General features: G+C 39.2%; 1 protein-coding gene across 1 annotated transcript in view; it reads left to right on the top strand.

The window, feature by feature from the left end:
• Nucleotides 1-13491, top strand: part of QRSL1 (glutaminyl-tRNA amidotransferase subunit QRSL1) — a 35623-nt gene extending 22132 nt beyond the window's left edge. Inside the window, exons 6-11 of the mRNA XM_007118741.4 lie at nucleotides 678-853; nucleotides 940-1052; nucleotides 1942-2134; nucleotides 2686-2803; nucleotides 8570-8775; nucleotides 11625-13491. Of these exons, the coding sequence (XP_007118803.1) occupies nucleotides 678-853; nucleotides 940-1052; nucleotides 1942-2134; nucleotides 2686-2803; nucleotides 8570-8775; nucleotides 11625-11842 (1024 nt within the window). The 3' untranslated portion in view covers nucleotides 11843-13491. The remainder of the gene's footprint in view (nucleotides 1-677; nucleotides 854-939; nucleotides 1053-1941; nucleotides 2135-2685; nucleotides 2804-8569; nucleotides 8776-11624) is intronic.
• The last annotated feature ends 6385 nt before the right edge of the window (nucleotides 13492-19876 follow it).

Raw genomic sequence — 19876 nt, 5'->3', positions numbered from 1 at the left:
GAGTCTGTCATACAGAGTGAAGTAAGTCAGAAAGAGAAAAACAAATAACGTATGCTAACACATGTATGTGGAATCTAAAAAAAAATGGTTCTGAAGAACCTAGGGTCAGGACAGGAATAAAGACGCAGACGTAGAGAATGGACTTGAGGACACAGGGAGGGGAAGGGGTAAGCTGGGATGAAGTGAGAGAGTGGCATGGACTTATATATACTACCAAATGTAAAATAGATAGCTAGTGGGAAGCAGCCGCATAGCACAGGAGATCAGCTTGGTGGTTTGTGACCACCTAGAGGGGTGGGATAGGGAGGGTGGGAGGGAGATGCAAGAGGGAAGAGATATGGGGACATATGTATATGTATAACTGATTCACTTTGTTATAAAGCAGAAACTAACACACCATTGTAAAGCAATTATACTCCAATAAAGATGTTAAAAAAAACAAAAAAAGACTTGAAGTTACTATGCCAAAATGTTAACAGTGTTTGCCTCAGGGTGGTGGAATATTTTGTTACATCTTTACACTTTTGTGTATTTTAAGAATTCTCTGAGCCGAGCACGTTTTATTTTTTGTAAAATCAGGAGGAAATACATTTTTAAAATATACATTTAAAAAGATAGATTTCAAATATAATTAGAGATATATTATCCTGCTGAAGAGAATTTCATTTAAATTTCAGGGCTTTAGGATCAGATACAGGAGGATCAACCAGAAATCCAGCTGCCCACTGTGGGGTTGTTGGTTTGAAACCTAGCTATGGCTTAGTTTCTCGTCATGGCCTCATTCCCCTGGTGAATTCAATGGACGTGCCAGGAATCTTAACCAGATGTGTGGATGATGCAGCCATTGTGTTGGGTATTTATACAATTCCATATAGTTTCAAAACATTGTTATTTCACTTCAGTACTGTGTCGGTCACTCATAAATATTCCTACTTACAGGTATACTAGCTGGGCATGATCCCAAAGATTCTACCACAATTCAAGATCCTGTTAAACCATTTGCGCTTCCCACTTTGACAGATGTGAGCAAACTCTGTATAGGAATTCCGAAGGTAAGTCTCTCTTTACAAAAGTACTGTCACGTCAAATACAGAGCACGGGCTTGGGAAACAGACTGGTTGGGTTTGAATCCCTGCTCTGCCACTTTTATTAGCTGTGTGACCTGAGCACATGAAAATAGATATGTTAAATTACTAAACCTTTTAAAATTTTAACTTTGAGCTTGGCAATAATTTTTTGTTCTGGGAGACTGTGCTGTGCATTGTGAGATGCTGAGCAGCATCGCTGGCCTCTAACCCTAGAGGTAGCATCCCCAACACCACCACTGCCCCACCAGCAAAGCCGCCTGCAGATGTTACCAGATACCCCTTGGTTGAGAGGAAGAGAAGAGGAAACTGCCCCCAGTTGAGACCACTGCTGTAGAGAAATACTGTAAAATCTTTAAATCTTTAAAATCTTCAATTAAGCTAATAGGTGTGCTTACTTTTAAGGATTTAGAGAGAAACAGACCTAGTTGAGAATCCTGCATCCTCTACTTACCTGCTATGTAACATTAGGAAAGTTAGTTAACTTCTCTAGTCTCAATATTTTTCATTAATGAAAAGAAGGATGATAATACCTACATCGTAAGACTGTTAAAAGCATTAAATGAGAGAACCTTTGGAAAGTATCTAGCAGAGTGCCTGATATATAATAAACATTTAACAAATATCAGTTCTCCAACCAGATCTCCAATCTTTAATATTATTATACCGAGCTCACAGTATCTAGTACTGTGCTAGTCGTGCCATAAGCACTCTTAAATTAGTTCAGTCTTTCTAGCTACCTGCTAGCAATTTAATCAGATGTTCTAATGTATTGCCAAAGTTTCTGGAGTACAAATTTTTATAACACCATCTATACAGATATTCTAATTTCTGCATTTTGACTTCTTCCAATAAGGAATATCTTACACCAGAATTGTCGAGTGAAGTACAATCTCTTTGGTCCAAAGCTGCTAATCTCTTTGAGTCTGAGGGGGCCAAAGTAATTGAAGTGTCCCTGCCCCACACCAGCTACTCCATTGTCTGCTACCATGTATTGTGTACATCGGAAGTGGCGTCGAATATGGCAAGATTTGATGGGCTAGAATATGGTAAGTTGCCTGTGTTTTGGATTTTTAAGGAAGTTGTCTCAAACATTTGAAAGGTTCGTTTATTAGTAGCAAAATATATTATTGCCAGGGATAATGTTAAGATTTAGAGAAGTAAATCAGTGAATCGTTTTACCTTTGTCATTTTAGCATTATATTCACACTATTCATCATAATATCTCTATCTTCAGCTCACCCTCTGGACTGTGCGTATCTTGAAGGTAGAGTATTTTAGCTTTGTATTCTCAGTCCATACAGTGTGGTACCTGGCACAGGGTAGGAGCTCAGTAAACATCTGAATAAAATGAATGAATGAATGAGGGATTGAACAACTGAAGTTTCCCTCTTCATTATCGTCTTCCCTCTCCTTGATTCCTGACAAGTCAGTCAGTCCAAAGGCAGATAAAAAAGAGAAACCATTAAGGTCAATCTCATGAAATTTTAGTATTGGTCACAAATGTGAATCTAGACCTGCTTTTCAGCCAAAACTTTACTTCCTTTTCAATTAATGTTTTGTGGGTTTTTGTTTGTTTGTTTTTGTTTTTTGTTATCAGGTCACAGATGTGACATTGATGTGTCTACTGAAGCCATGTATGCTGCAACCAGACGAGAAGGCTTCAATGATGTGGTGAGAGGACGAATCCTCTCAGGAAACTTTTTCTTATTAAAAGAGTAAGATAATCAGCTTAGGAATTTTCCCCATTCTTGAAAACTCCATAGTAAAGTAGTAGCCTGTCTATCAAGTCTTATAAGTTATTTGCTAAGGAAGCAAAATCCTTATGATTTAAATTAGAAATCGTAATTAAAGGCCCATTTATGGTACTTTTGGCTCCTGGTTATTCTAAAACAAACCAAATCATTGATGCTCTAGCTAAATGATTAGTACAAGCTAAGTAGGAAGCCCTGAAGGATTTTAGCTTCATTAAATGTCCCTTATTATTGCCACATTGTCTTACTGCTCTGAGAGCCTTAAGCAGGAAGTTACACTGGAGTCTCTTAAAAAACTTAGTGAATCAACTTAGTTTTCCCTTGCATCATGTATCTGTTCGCTCCAAAAAAGAATTTTAAATTACTATGGCTTTGGTATAAGTTTGTTCACCGTCTTGTGAATAGGATTCATCTTCCATACTACCAGGTCTGTCTAAGAGGACGTGAGAAGTGTGAAAAAGCAAGAGTGGTTGTACTGAATAGCTTCCTGGGGTTTTGCTCTATGTCCCATAGATAGATAGACAGATAGATAGATACATACATACATACATAGCAAGCATTTTATTCATCTGTGCATCTCCTCAGGGCCAATAGTTAGGATTACTTTTTCCAAAGATACTATTTGAACAGCTACTATGAAAAACAGTATGGAGATTCCCCCCAAAATTAAAAATAGAATTACCATGTGATCCAGAAATCCCACTTCTGGGTATATATCTGACGGAAAGAAATCACAGCCTCAAAGCATTATTCACAGTAGCCAAGACATGGAAACAACCTAAGTGTCCGTCAACAGATGAATGGACAAAGAAAATATGGTGTGTGTGTGTGTGTATATATATATATATAAAATGAATAATATTCCATTGTATGTATGTGTGTGTGCATGTGTGTATATATATATATATATACACACACACACACACAGCAAGTTTATAGTCAATTATATCAATAAAGCTGGAAAACAAAAACTAAAATTATTATTTGATTAATGGGGAAATCGAAGGGCTTTGTTTATTTGCTTCCCTTCTAATGTTGTCTAATGTCTGAAAATGGTTGTTTCATTTTGTCTAGTTTTCGGTTGTTTAAAATGGCAGAGTAAATCCATCCCTAATATTCCCATCATTGATGGAAGCAGAAGTTGGGCTTTTGAACCATATTTAAAGTAGGAAGAAGTTTAATAGAAGTATTTGTTCTTTTATAAAAAGATATTATTAGTACATTAAGCCATCAGCTGTTGGGTAAATTATACGTGATGCCTGCATTCATCTCCCTATAGATCCTGTGGTCAAATGATAATAAGGACATCTGATATTTCTATAGCATTCTTTCAGGATAAAAAAGATTTCACATTTTTATCTCATTGTATTTGGTCCTCAGAAAGATTGGAGTTGTTATATCCATTTTTCAGGTGAGGAAACTGAAGTTAGAATGGTTAATACTTTTGCCACCTTCATTAACAGCTGCAGGAGGATCTAAAGAGTATTTTCTTTTTCCCTTTCTTTACATCATTGACTTATAGTGACGCCTATGTCTGGCTAATTCCTTATTCTTTTCAGTAAAGTAAGCATTTTTTCTTTTGGGGGTGGGTGGGGAATAACCATATCCTTTATTATTATTATTATTTTTGCGGTACGCGGGCCTCTCACTGTTGTGGCCTCTCCCGTTGCAGAGCACACGCGCAAGCTCAGTGGCCATGGCTCACGGGCCCAGCCGCTCCGCGGCACGTGGGATCTTCCCGGACCGGGGCACGAACCCGCGTCCCCTGCATCGGCAGGCGGGCTCTCAACCACTGCGCTACCAGGGAAGACCTATTATTATTTTTTATTACCACAATTAGTTTAGTGAACATCTATCATCTCATATAGACACACCATTAAAGAAATAGGAAGAGGCGCAGTGGTTGAGAGTCCGCCTGCCGATGCAGGGGATGCGGGTTCGTGCCCCGGTCCGGGAAGATCCCACGTGCCGCGGAGCGGCTGGGCCCGTGAGCCATGGCCACTGAGCTTGCGCGTGTGCTCTGCAACGGGAGAGGCCACAACAGTGAGAGGCCTGCGTACCGCAAAAAAAAAAAAAAAAAAAAAAAGAACTCTTAGGATTTACTCTCTTATCAACGTTCGTGTACAACATACAACAGTGTTAATTATATTTATCATGTTGTGCATTCCGCGTCCCCTGCATCGGCAGGCGGGCTCTCAACCACTGCGCTACCAGGGAAGACCTATTATTATTTTTTATTACCACAATTAGTTTAGTGAACATCTATCATCTCATATAGACACACCATTAAAGAAATAGGAAGAGGCGCAGTGGTTGAGAGTCCGCCTGCCGATGCAGGGGATGCGGGTTCGTGCCCCGGTCCGGGAAGATCCCACGTGCCGCGGAGCGGCTGGGCCCGTGAGCCATGGCCACTGAGCCTGCGCGTCCGGAGCCTGTGCTCCGCAACCGGAGAGGCCACAACAGTGAGAGGCCTGCGTACCGCAAAAAAAAAAAAAAAAAAAAAAGAACTCTTAGGATTTACTCTCTTATCAACGTTCGTGTACAACATACAACAGTGTTAATTATATTTATCATGTTGTGCATTACATCCCTAGTACTTATTTATTTTATAACTGGAAGTTTGTACCTTTTGACCACCTTCATCCAATTCCCCCTCCCTCCACACCCCGCCTCTGGTAACAACAAATCTGATCTCTTTTTCTGTGAGTTTGTTTTTGAAGTACAGTTGACCTACAACATTATGTTAGTTCCCAGTGCACAACATAGTGATTTGATATTTCTCTGCATTTCAAAATGATCACCATGATAAATCTAGTTGTCATCTGTCACCATACAAAGATATTACATAATTACTGACTGTAGTCCCCAAACTGTACATTTCATACCTGGAAGTTTATAACTCTTAATCTCCTTCACCTATTTCTCTCCTTGCCCCTCACCCCCCTCTTCTCTGGCAACCACCTGTTTGTTTATCTATGACTCTGTTTCTGTTAGTTATGTTTGTTCATTTGTTTTTTGGATTCCACAGATAAGTGAAATCATACAAGTATCTTTCTCTGACTTATTTCACTTAGCATAATACCCTCTAGGTCTATCCGTGTTGTCACAGATGGCAAGATTTCATTCTTTTTTATGGCTAATGTTCCATTTTTTATATGTATTGATACTACATCTTTATCCATTCATCTACTGATGGACACTTAGGTGGTTTCCAAATCTTGATTATTGTAAATAATGCTGCAGTGAACATAAGGGTGCATATATCTTTTCAAATTAGTGTTTCTGTTTTCTTTGGATAAATACCCAGGAGTGGAATCGCTGCATTGTGTGGTAATTCTATTTTTAATTTTTTGAGGAATCGCCATACCGTTTTCCATAGTGGCTGCACCACTTTACATTCCCACCAACAGTGCATGAAGGTTCCCTTGTTTCTACATCCTTGCCAGTATTTGTTATTTGTTGTCTTTGATAATAGCCATTCTGAAAGGTGTGAGGTGATATTTCATTGTAGTTTTGAATTGCATTTCTCTGATGATTAGTGAGGTTGAGCGTCTTTTCAAGTGCCTGTTGGCACATCTGTATGTCTTCTTTGGAAAAATGTCTGTTCTGGGCCTCTGCCCATTTTTTAATTGGTTGTTTATTTTTTTGATGTTGAATTGTATGAGTTCTTTGCATGTTTTGGATATTAACCCCTTATCAGATAATAGCATTTGCAAATATCTTCTCCCATTCAGCAGGCAGGCCTGAAGCATCTTTTCATGAATTTCACATTTCCATTCCTGGGCTAAAAAAAAAAAAAAAAAAAAAAAAGAACTCTTAGGATTTACTCTCTTATCAACGTTCGTGTACAACATACAACAGTGTTAATTATATTTATCATGTTGTGCATTACATCCCTAGTACTTATTTATTTTATAACTGGAAGTTTGTACCTTTTGACCACCTTCATCCAATTCCCCCTCCCTCCACACCCCGCCTCTGGTAACAACAAATCTGATCTCTTTTTCTGTGAGTTTGTTTTTGAAGTACAGTTGACCTACAACATTATGTTAGTTCCCAGTGCACAACATAGTGATTTGATATTTCTCTGCATTTCAAAATGATCACCATGATAAATCTAGTTGTCATCTGTCACCATACAAAGATATTACATAATTACTGACTGTAGTCCCCAAACTGTACATTTCATACCTGGAAGTTTATAACTCTTAATCTCCTTCACCTATTTCTCTCCTTGCCCCTCACCCCCCTCTTCTCTGGCAACCACCTGTTTGTTTATCTATGACTCTGTTTCTGTTAGTTATGTTTGTTCATTTGTTTTTTGGATTCCACAGATAAGTGAAATCATACAAGTATCTTTCTCTGACTTATTTCACTTAGCATAATACCCTCTAGGTCTATCCGTGTTGTCACAGATGGCAAGATTTCATTCTTTTTTATGGCTAATGTTCCATTTTTTATATGTATTGATACTACATCTTTATCCATTCATCTACTGATGGACACTTAGGTGGTTTCCAAATCTTGATTATTGTAAATAATGCTGCAGTGAACATAAGGGTGCATATATCTTTTCAAATTAGTGTTTCTGTTTTCTTTGGATAAATACCCAGGAGTGGAATCGCTGCATTGTGTGGTAATTCTATTTTTAATTTTTTGAGGAATCGCCATACCGTTTTCCATAGTGGCTGCACCACTTTACATTCCCACCAACAGTGCATGAAGGTTCCCTTGTTTCTACATCCTTGCCAGTATTTGTTATTTGTTGTCTTTGATAATAGCCATTCTGAAAGGTGTGAGGTGATATTTCATTGTAGTTTTGAATTGCATTTCTCTGATGATTAGTGAGGTTGAGCGTCTTTTCAAGTGCCTGTTGGCACATCTGTATGTCTTCTTTGGAAAAATGTCTGTTCTGGGCCTCTGCCCATTTTTTAATTGGTTGTTTATTTTTTTGATGTTGAATTGTATGAGTTCTTTGCATGTTTTGGATATTAACCCCTTATCAGATAATAGCATTTGCAAATATCTTCTCCCATTCAGCAGGCAGGCCTGAAGCATCTTTTCATGAATTTCACATTTCCATTCCTGGGCTATACCTGTCTGTAAAGTACAAAATTGCAAACACTGCATACTTTCCCCAGTTACTCTTTCCAGAGCCTGCTTTCTAGTGTCTAATTCTGATGGCATGTTAGAATTTTCCAAAACTTCAGAGTCCTTATAATAATTATAACTATAGATGAAATAGGACATTATAATAATAGAAAGGATTGGAATGAGCCTCCAGAGACCTAAGTTCTAGTCCTTCCTCTACCCCTGTCAATCTTTGCAGCCTTTGGAAAGTCATTTAGTTGCTATGCACTTGATTTTCCTCACCTGAAAATGAATGTTCTGGTTTAATGATGTCCCTGGAAGTGTTAATATTTTGTGATTATATGTGCAGAATTGCATCTACTGGTGATTTTTAATTAATTCCAGATATACAAACTTTTAGAGTAACAGCGCGGTTGAACAAAATTCATTTTTATGTGTTGTTAGGAATCTTAGGTGCCTGCTCCAACAGGCCAAGAATCCAGTGATTCTTTAACAAGCCTTATGCTTAAGAATTGATTCAAAGAAATAACAAAAAGCCCTTAAAGTGTCATCTATTTTTTTTTAACAAGCCTTATGCATGAGAATTGATTCAAAGAAATAACAAAAAGCCCTTAAAGTGTCATCTACTTTTTTCCACAGAAACTATGAGAATTATTTTGTCAAAGCACAGAAGGTGAGAAGACTCATTGCTCGTGATTTTGTGAATGTTTTTAACTCTGGAGTGGATGTCTTGCTAACTCCTACCACCTTGAGTGAGGCAATACCACACACAGAGTTCATCAGAGAAGACAATAGAACACGAAGTGCCCAGGATGATCTTTTTACACAGGCTGTAAATATGGCAGGTGAGGATCCCTCAAGAACATTCTGGTTTTCTTCAAATTTTCAGGTAGACACCCTGGTCTTCGACTTAGGTTCTAGCTAGATTGTTCCCTAAACGCAATAGCTTGTCCTTCTGGAATGCTTAGGAATGTGTGTTTGTGTGTGCATGCGTGTATTTATAGGCTTGCACTTACCACACACACACATTAATTTTCAAACCTACAGAAAAGTTGAAGAAGTCGTATAATACCCATATGTCCTTTGCTTGGATTCATCCTTCTTTACATTTTGCCTCACTTGCTTTCTGCTTCCTCTCTCTCTCTTTCACACACACACGCACACACACACGCACACACACTCTTAGCTTTTATTTGAATAATTTGAAAGTTTCAACATCATTTTACTTCACCCCTAAATACTTTAGCATGAATCGTCTAAGAATAAAGACATTCTCCTACGTAACCACAATTCCATCATCACACCTAAGAAAACTAACACAAATACAATAATATTCCAAATACAGTTCATATTTAACTTTCCTCAGTTGTACCAAAAATGCCTTTTATAGGGTGTTTTTCCCTGATATATTATATTTGTTTATGATATCTCTTAAAGTCTAGAACAGTTGCCCAGTTCTCTGTGTTCTGTAACAGTCTGAACCACATCAGACTGTTATAATTTTTGTTTTAATAATCAAACATAATGTAGGAAACTCAAGGGCAGAGGGAAAAGTCTGTTGTATTTATCTATACTTTTATTTACTGTGTTCATTTCTCCCTGATGTATCAGATCCTTTGTTTTACCATATCCTTTCTGTTTGGAGAACAGTTAGCCATTCTTTTAGGGTAGGTCTGCTGGCAACCAGTTCTCTTAGCTTTCTTCTGAGAATGTCTTGATTTTCCTTTCATTTTTAAAGGTTATTTTTGCTGGATATATGATTCTGATTTGACAGTTCTTTTCTTTAGCACTTAAAAAATGCCCTGCTACTTTCTTCTGGCCTGCATAGTTACTGATCAGAATTCCCCCCACTTTTAAAATTTTTGTTTTAAGTCACATTGACTCTTTTGAGGAGTCTAGTCCGCTTGACCTGTAGGATATCCCATCTGTAATCTGAATTTGTCAGATTGCTTCCTCAGGATTGGGTTGAGTTAAACATTTTTGGTACAAATACTACATATGCTTCATGTCAAGAAACAGTTAAATATCAGTTTGTCCCACTTTTGGAAGCTAATTAAGTTAATCCCTTGGTTAAGGAAGTAACTTCCGGATATTTTCCTTTTAAAGGCACATTTTCCTTTCGTCATTTGTAAGCAGTTGGTGATGTGATACTTTGAGACAGTGTTTCCCAATAAACTTGAACCCACTTTTAGCATCTATTGATGATCCTTGCCTGAATTAAGTATTACTTAGAGAATTACAAAATGCTGACTTTTCTAATTCTATCATCCCTTCTACATATGTTAGCTAGCAGCCTTCTCTAAAGAACAGCTTTCCTGGGACTTCCCTGGTGGCGCAGTGGTTAAGAACCCGCCTGCCAGTTCAGGGGACATGGGTTCGAGCCCTGGTCCAGGAAGATCCCACATGCCACGGAGCAACTAAGCCCGTGCATCACAACAACTGAGCCTGCGCTCTAGAGCCCGCAGGCCACAACTACTGAGCCTGTGTGCCAGAACTACTGAGCCCATGTGCCACAACTACTGAAGTCCACGTGGCTAGAGCCCGTGCTCTGCAACAAGAGAAGCCACCGCAATGAGAAGCCCACGCACCTCAACGAAGAGTAGTCCCCACTCACCGCAACTAGAGAAAGCCTGCAAGCAGAATGAAGACCCAGCACAGCCAAAAAATACATAAATTAATTTTAAAAAAGAAAAAATAATTTTAAAAAAAGCTTTCCTTTTTTAAAAAAATTCAATGTATTATAAGTAATTAACTGTCATTATTTTTTTTTTTTTTTCTTTTTTTTTTTGGTGGTATGCGGGCCTCCCTCTGTTGCGGCCTCTCCCGTTGCGGGGCACAGGCTCCGGACGCGCAGGCTCATTGGCCATGGCTCACGGGCCCAGCCGCTCCGCGGCACGTGGGATCCTCCCAGACCGGGGCGCGAACCCGGTTCCCCTGCATCGGCAGGCGGACGCGCAACCACTGCGCCACCAGGGAAGCCCCTGTCATTATTTTTGATGCTCAAATTTAACCAACAGTTGTGTATCCTTTAGACCAGCCCCCATTAATTTTTGAAAACTTTCTTATTTTACGGCATAACAAGATGTCCCAGGCTCTCTTAACTTTCTCTTCCCCAAAATTAAAACTACTATGAATTACTATTTTTCATCTAACAAATTGGCAAAAATTCAAAAACTCAACAACACACTCTATAGGTGAGGCTGTAGGAAAACACTCATTTTGCTGATAGGAGTTGAAAAGGTACAACTTTTTTGGAGGGAAAGTTGGCAAAATATCTAATTACATATGCATTTATCTTTTGCTGAAACAGTTCCTCTTCAGCTTAGAAACGTTCAGGAATACCAGAAAAATACACAAGGTAATTCACTGGGACTTGGCATGAAATAGCTAAATACCGAAAACAACCAAAATCTCCAACCACAGAAGAATGGTTGAATCAATTATGGTAAAAGCACGTGATGGAATACTATGCAACTATAAAAAAGGAATGAAGAAGGTCTCTGTGAACAGATACACAGTGATTTCTAAGATATATTAAGTGAACAAAGGAAGATACAGAAGCGTACATATAATTTTTGTGATTCTTTTTTATTAACCTTGTCTTGTACCTACTGGCACTGGAAAGTGCAAGAGGTCTCTGCATCTTAGGGTGGAGAATTAATCAACATTTAATGGGTCACTTTCTTTTCCTCAGGGTTGCCAGCAGTGAGTGTCCCTATGGCCCTCTCAAGCCAAGGGTTGCCAGTCGGACTACAGTTTATTGGACGTGCATTTTGTGACCAGCAGCTTCTTACAGTTGCCAAATGGTTTGAAAAACGAGTACAGTTTCCTGTTATTCAGCTTCAGGAGCTAATGGATGATTGTTCATCAATCTTTGAAAATGAAAAGTTAGCTTCTGTTTCTCTAAAATAGTAGTGATAACTATATCATGCAAATTATAATGACTTTTAAAGATTTTATATTCTAGAAAAGTCAAGTGATCTTGTAATTTGGTTCACTGTCAACACAGTCATTCCTTGGAATCGCTTTGTAAAATTCTTGTGATATAGTTAATTACTTATGAATAGTCTTTCAGCATTTATTAAGCATCCACTAAGTATAACAAAGTACAGGATTTCTATTATAATACAAGATACATGTTCCTGAAAAATGATGCATTCTGTAAAAATGTTCATTAAAAAGAACATTGCTTACAGTACTAGTACTGTACTATAAGCAATGTAAGTACTAGTAAACCTCTCAAAACTTGTACATCTTTGTAACCAAAGCACTAACAAAAACAGTAAGTGGTACCTCCAGAGATAACCTGGACGGCCCAGCCGATAGCGACTCAACATGCGGTGGAGGCCGCCTCAGCGGATGTTAAAAATGCACAAAAACAATAAAATGGGAATATCCACTTCTAAGCCTGAGCAGAGCGGGTAGAAGAGGAGCTCTGAGCACAGGAGGAAGTGCAACCTGCTGGGGCCCAGAGTCCTGCAAGACGGGGGTGTGCCTCTCTCTCTGGGGAGAGCCCCAGCTGTGGACACTTCTCTAAGAATAGAGCTGCAATGACTGAGAACTTCTTTCCTTTCCTGCTAACAGTTAAAATGTTAACTTCTGCCATGCCAGAGCCCCATGCTAAGGAACCAGAGTAACTCTATGTTACACTGAGTTCATTCTAGTTCGATCACAAACAAGATCAGTGATGCCATAGAGACATTTGTTGTGACCTAACAGACCAGACTGGACTCGAAACTTGGTAGCTAGTGGAGCATGCTTTTAGTGAGAAAGTTTCAAGATATACAAGTAAGATCCCATATGAAAAACTTGTATATAATTTGGTGAGGATGCCAAAGAGAAGAAGCCCATGGACCTCCTCCCTTACCCCCAGATTCTCTATTCCTTATGGTTTTCTTACCCTCTTGACTTTCTTTATAAGTGCTCTCTCTTTGGGCTCCTTGAGCACAAAGAAACATTAACGGGAATATGTATTCAGAATCTGACAAAAAAATCTGATGAAAATCATACGTTTACCCGCTGTAAAGTTTCATCGTTGGATTTGTCTTTGCCAGAACACCATTGTCATCTCATGTTTATCATGTGTTCTAATTTGACACTTGTTTATTGTTGATAAGTATAAGTGGGGAGCTGAAATATTATTTAACAGATTCACTTTGTTCAGTAAGAAAAAAGTCCTCTCTAAATATGAAAGACATGAAGGAAAAACATAGGCAGAACCTTCCTGGAACCACTAGGATGTTGATTGGTGGGAGTTTAACCTGCCTGGTACTTTTCATTAATAATTTTCTCTCCCCCTGGGATCCTCCCACTCCCAAATACTCTATCTGATAAACTTTACATAAAAGTTTTCTGTGCCAGGCCCATAGGCCTACTAGGATTCTTAAATATTTTGACGTGAGTCCCTGAAAAAGGAAGAAATTCATGACAGAGAATTGCTTTACTTTATAACACAAGAAAACTCTTAGTTGGGGGAGCTAGTATGATGCAAATGGCAAGCAGATGAATCTTTGCCCCAGTCTTTTTTTTAATGTGTGTATAATTCAAAATAAAAAATTTTCAAAGAATATTTATGTAATTTCTCTTATTCCTGTATCTCTGCTTGAGTTGCACTAACGATTTGAACTGGAAATAACGAAGTGAAACATTTACTGTTCTCACGTAATAACACCCAGTTAACGTGAAATGATACCTAATCTGTTCTTTCTTTTCCATCTTTACCCTTAATCTAGTAGATCTCATTTTGCCAAATCACTGTCTGGGAATTTAAGGGGAAAATGGTTTCTGTGTCTCAGCTAATTAAACCCTGAAATTGTTAGCAACAGGGCTGCCACAGCAGAGCACGTCAGAAAGGCGAAGGTGGCTGCAAGTGTAAGATGAGTGCCTTAATAAGACAGCGAAACAAAGCATTGCTAGAGTGAAAAAATGTGATGCGTTCACAAGACTTCGCACCCTGACACCACACAGAGCCAAATCCAAGCCAGATCCGTGTTGACCAACACTTAGCGTTACCAAGAAAATTGCTTGAAACCAGGGAGGCAGAATGTTCTATTTGAATGGCTATTTGACACCAGGTTGTTGGGAGCACAGGACTGTGGGCCATCTTGAAAAGACAGCATGGTACAGAAGAGGAGCTTCTAAAAATGACGAAGAATGGTGATTCCTATGAGGAAATCACCTGCACCTTCTACAGTGGACAAGAGATAGCTTTAGGATTTTAGAACAGGGTCTGAAGAACAGTGAAAAGAGATCTGGTTACAGGGCACCAAAAAGTAGACCTCGGGGATTCTGTAAACTGTGTCATATCCTGTTCCAGTTTAAGTAAGGGAGCAAACTAATGGGATTTTCACAATAGTTTCTATTACGAACTTTCATTTATTAACTACTTTTACTCTCCCTCCCTTTTCTCAAATATCTGATTATGCTGAGGCTAAATATGTGTTGCCTGTGCGAGCGTAGGGTAAAATTTCCTCATTGCGTTTAGAAGCACCAGAGGACAGTTTAAAGTAGAAGGCTTTCCTCAGTTATTTCATAACTTAAGCAGTATGTACACTAGAACAAAAACCTGAAAATTTAATGAAAGAAAATAACACGAGAAAACCCCAGCCAACATTAAATAAAAGTAATTATGGGATTTCAGAGGGGCTTTCATTTCTTTTTCTTTGTACCTCAATGGAATATAAATCCAAAAGGATTTTAGGCACTTTATTAAAAATATATTATTACAATGGTGTAAAAGTAAATAGTTGAGGAAATCACTGAATTGATAAAAATAGGGGAAAAGGTTAAAACCAGGAATAAGATTAAAAGTTAACAATGTTTGTCAAAGTATTTATACAGATGCTAAGGCTATATAGTGTGATATGGTGGGAAATTTCCCAATTGCTTTCCTAGTGGGTAAGGCCACCAGATTTAAAAATCAGATATACCTGGGTTTGAATCCTATTACTGCCATTTACAAGCTGTGTAACCTGTCTGAGCTTCAGTATCCTGACCTGTAAAATGGAGGTAATATTTACTCCAAGGGAGGGTTGGAAGGATTAAATTTAAATGATGCACTTAAAGCACCCAGCATAACAACACAGAATAAGTATTCAAAAGTTTGGAGCTATAAATATATGCATACAATCATGAAATTATCATTTTCCCATGGACGCTATAGATACACATTAAACTAATATGGCCAAATTGCAATTTACTGAAAACTTATGCTAGAGACCAGCTATATAGCTCTCTGATGATCTGGCTTCCTCTGCAGATAAAATTTAAAATATCTGGAAGAACTGATGGACTGCGCGTTTTTAAAGCAATTTCTGTGAGCCTATAATAAAGAATTGGCTAACACAGGGTTCAAAGACCTGGAGGTATTTTTTTTTTTAACATCTTTATTGGAGTATAATTGCTTTACAATTGTGTGTTAGTTTCTGCTTTATAACAAAGTGAGTCAGCTCTGCATATACATATATCCCCATATCCCCTCCCTTTTGCGTCTCCCTCCCACCATCCCTACCCCACCCCCTAGGTGGTCACAAAGCACCGAGCTGATTTCCGTGTGCGATGCAGCTGCTTCCCACTAGCTATCTATTTTACATTTGGTTTTTTGTTTTTGTTTTTTCCGGTACGCGGGCCTCTCACTGCTGTGGCCTCTCCCGTTGCGGAGCACAGGCTCCGGACGCGCAGGCTCAGCGGCCATGGCTCACGCGCCCAGCCGCTCCGCGGCACGTGGGATCCTCCCGGACCGGGGCGCGAACCCGCGTTCCCTGCATCGGCAGGCGGACTCTCAACCACTGCGCCACGAGGGAAGCCCTACATTTGGTAGTGTATATATGTCCATGCCACTCTCTTACTTTGTCCCAGCTTACCCTTCCCCCTCCCCGTGTCCTCAAGTCCATTCTCTGCGTCTTTATTCCTGTCTAACCCCTAGGTTCTTCAGAACCCTTTCTTTTTTTTTAAGATTCCATACATTTGTGTTAGCATACGGTATTTGTTTTTCTCTTTCTGACTTAACTTCATTCTGTGTGACAGACTCTAGGTCCATCCACCTCACTACAAATAATTTCGTTTCTTTTTGTGGCTGAGTAATATTCCATTGTATATATGTGCCACATCTTCTTTATCCATTCAGCTGCCTGGAGCCCAGCCGCTCCGCGGCACGTGGGATCCTCCCGGACCGGGGCGCGAACCCGCGTTCCCTGCATCGGCAGGCGGACTCTCAACCACTGCGCCACGAGGGAAGCCCTACATTTGGTAGTGTATATATGTCCATGCCACTCTCTTACTTTGTCCCAGCTTACCCTTCCCCCTCCCCGTGTCCTCAAGTCCATTCTCTGCGTCTTTATTCCTGTCCCACCCCTAGGTTCTTCAGAACCCTTTCTTTTTTTTTAAGATTCCATACATATGTGTTAGCATACGGTATTTGTTTTTCTCTTTCTGACTTAACTTCATTCTGTGTGACAGACTCTAGGTCCATCCACCTCACTACAAATAATTTCGTTTCTTTTTGTGGCTGAGTAATATTCCATTGTATATATGTGCCACATCTTCTTTATCCATTCAGCTGCCTGGAGGTCTTTTAAAAGGCCCCTGTGCTCTGCCAACCAAGTGAAAGCAGGACTGACATGGTAAGAATGAAGCCTCCCAAAATGTGGCTATCCCATATCCTGTGGGGAAAATGCTTTCAACAGAGCCAAGTTCTTCCTCATAAAACTTTGTTCCATTCGAACACATAAGATACATAGATCGTTGGGGCCCCGAAATACTACATCTTAGCTACAATTATTTTAACATGGGAAATATTTAGGGTTGATGTTCCCTACAGCCAGCTAGTCTAGCCATAAAGGGGGAAAACTCAATGAAGTACCCCTAGAGCATCTGTTGGTTAAACAATTTCACTCCTTGGTGAATCTTCCAGGAGAAATTAGTTGTAAAATGGACCTGCAGAATAATATGATAGTATTGGCAACAGGTATCTGCCAAGGTGAAAATTGACAACTTTAGCATAGTTCATATAGCAGGACCAGTTGTCTTCAGAGGCCAATCATAGTATAGAATTCTTATCTTTCTGTTCTCTGTGACAAGAGTGTATGCATCTAAATCACTAACATACAAACTAAAAGGATGCAAGGCCAGAATTCAGAGTTTTAAGGCTTATAATAACCAAATAAATTCTAATACAGTATACTATTTGAACAATTCTATCACAAGCATGTAAAAAGACATGGAGCAAGTTACATATGAATTATTTTCTTAGCTATCCCACTTTAGTCCTCCATGGAAATGGCCACTAGAATGCAGGTAATTGGTGCAGAATTTAGGTAGTGTTAATGGGAAAGAGAGAGAGATATTATAAAGTGAAAATCAGAAGAATTTAGAGCTCAATTGGATTCAAGGGTGTGGGAGAAAGGAGGGAAAGAAACATGATTTTTATATTGAGAAGTGCTCTCAACTAGAAAAATGATGTTAACCTTAATAAAAACAAGGAAAGCAGGAATGATCTGTAGGGGCTAAAGATGAATTCCACAATCAAGGAGAAGTACCTAACAGGTAGTGGGAAAAGAGGAAAGTTAGACAGATGGAGCTTGGGGAGTCAGGACACAGTGAAGTCTATCCCTCCTCCCCCCATGTTTAGTTATGCAAATTTTCAAATACAAAGCACTGAACACTCACACACCCACCAGCTATATGCTACCATTGACATTTTACTGTATTTATTTTATCACATATCTATCCTCTATTATCCCTATTCATCCATTAATCCACCTTATTTTAAAAATATATATCTCAAAGTACAGTTTACCCTAAATACTTAGGCGTACGTATCATTAACTTGAGTTCAGTATTTGTTTATGCGTGTTTTTTTGTTTTTTGTTTGGTACGCGGGCCTCTCACTGTCGTGGCCTCTCCCGTTGCGGTGCACAGGCTCCGGACGCGCAGGCTCAGCGGCCATGGCTCACGGGCCCAGCCGCTCCGCGGCATGTGGGATCTTCCCGGACCGGGGCACGAACCCGCGTCCCCTGCATCGGCAGGCGGACTCTCAACCACTGCGCCTCCAGGGAAGCCCCCTGTTTATGGGTTTTAAGTGAAACTTATATACAACGAAATGCACAAGTCTTAAGTGTACGTTCCTTGAGTTTTGACAAACGCATGCTCCTGTGTAACGTAAACCCCTATCAACATATAGACCATTACTGTAACTTCTGTCACCCCAGAAAATTTCCTTATGCCCCTTCCTAGTTAATTCCTGCTCCCACCCCTCCAGAGGCAACCATTCTTCCGGTTTTTTTCCCCAACACAATTTAGTTTTGCTTATGCTAGAATTTCATATGAATGTAATCTGCCCTGGGTCACCTAAAATGTTATTCAGGAAATGCAAGATCTCAGTTTTTTAATTTGATTTGAATTGATTTTAAGAGGTTTGTTTTCTCTAGTTACAAAGGTAATGCTTGTCCCCTGGTGGGAGACAACAGAAAAGCACATGCACAAAAAAATAAAAATCACTATCTCACCATCTAGATGTATGTATATGTATATACATATCTATTTTTATTAATGAAAATGGTGTCATACTTCACATAGTTGTGCAACCATTACCACGAGATTCCAGAACGTTTTATTATCCCACAAAGAAACCCCACACCCATTAGCAGTCAGTCCCCGGTCCACTCTACTCCCAGCCCCTGGCAACCACAAATTTACTTTCTGTCTCTATGGATTTGCCTCTCCTGGACATGACATATAAATGGAATCATAGAGCATGTGACCTTTTGTGTCTAGCTTTTCACTTAATGTTTTCAAGGTTCATCCATGTTGAAGCATGTATCAATATCTCATTTTTTTTATGGTTGAATAATTTTCCAATTTGTAGATATATCACATGTTAATTTATTCATCAGTTGATGGACATTTGGATTGTTTCCATTTTGGGAATGAATAATGCTGCTATGAACATTCATGTACAAATGTACACATTCATGTACATGTGTTTTTATTTTGCTTGTATATATACCTAGGTGTGGAATTGCTGAGTCATAGGGTAACTGTATTTAACTTTTTTTTTTTTTAACATCTTTATTGGAGTATAATTGCTTTACAATGGTGTGTTAGTTTCTGCCATATCTCCTCCCTCTTGCATCTCCCTCCCACCCTCCCTATCCCACCCCTCTAGGTGGACACAAAGCATCGAGCTGATCTCCCCGTGCTATGTGGCTGCTTCCCACTAGCTATGTATTTTACATTTGGTAGTGTATATATGTCCATGCCACTCTCTCACTTTGTCCCAGCTTACCCTTCCCCCTCCCTGTATCCTCAACTGTGTTTAACTTTTCGAGGAACGGCCAAACTTTTCCAAAGTGGCTGCACCGTTTTACATTCCCACCAGCAATATATGAGGGTTCCAATTTCTCCATATTCTTGCTAACCCTTGTTATTGTCTGTCTTTTTTATTTTAGCAATCCCAGTGAGAGTAAAGTGATATCTCACTGTGGTTTTGATTTGCATTTTTCTAATAACTAATTAGATTATCTTTTCATGTGCTGACTGGACAATTATATATATATATATATATATATATATATACACACACACACACATTTATATTTTGGTGGGGGGAAGAAATGTGTATTTAAATCCTCTGCTTATTTTAAAACTGGGTTGTCTTTTTATCGTTGAGTTTAAGAGGCTTTTTAAAAGATATATTTTGGATACAAGTCCCTTATCAGATATGTGATTTGCAAATATTTTCTCCCATTCTGTGAACTGTCTTTTCATGTTCTTGATGGTTTTCTTAAAAGCAGTAAAGTTTTTTATTTTATCGAAGGCTAATGTACCTATTTTTGCTTTTGTGGCTTTTGCCTTTGGTGTCACATATCAAATGTACCTGTAATGAGGTGGAGTCAAGATGGCAGGTGGGAAGACGCAGAGTTAGCGTCTCCCCACAACTAGGGGGCC

This window comes from Physeter macrocephalus, chromosome 10 (assembly GCF_002837175.3).
Source record: "Physeter macrocephalus isolate SW-GA chromosome 10, ASM283717v5, whole genome shotgun sequence".
Lineage (NCBI taxonomy): Eukaryota > Metazoa > Chordata > Mammalia > Artiodactyla > Physeteridae > Physeter > Physeter macrocephalus.
The sequence above is the reverse complement of the archived record's forward strand: the minus strand, read 5'-3'. Positions and strand labels throughout refer to the sequence as shown.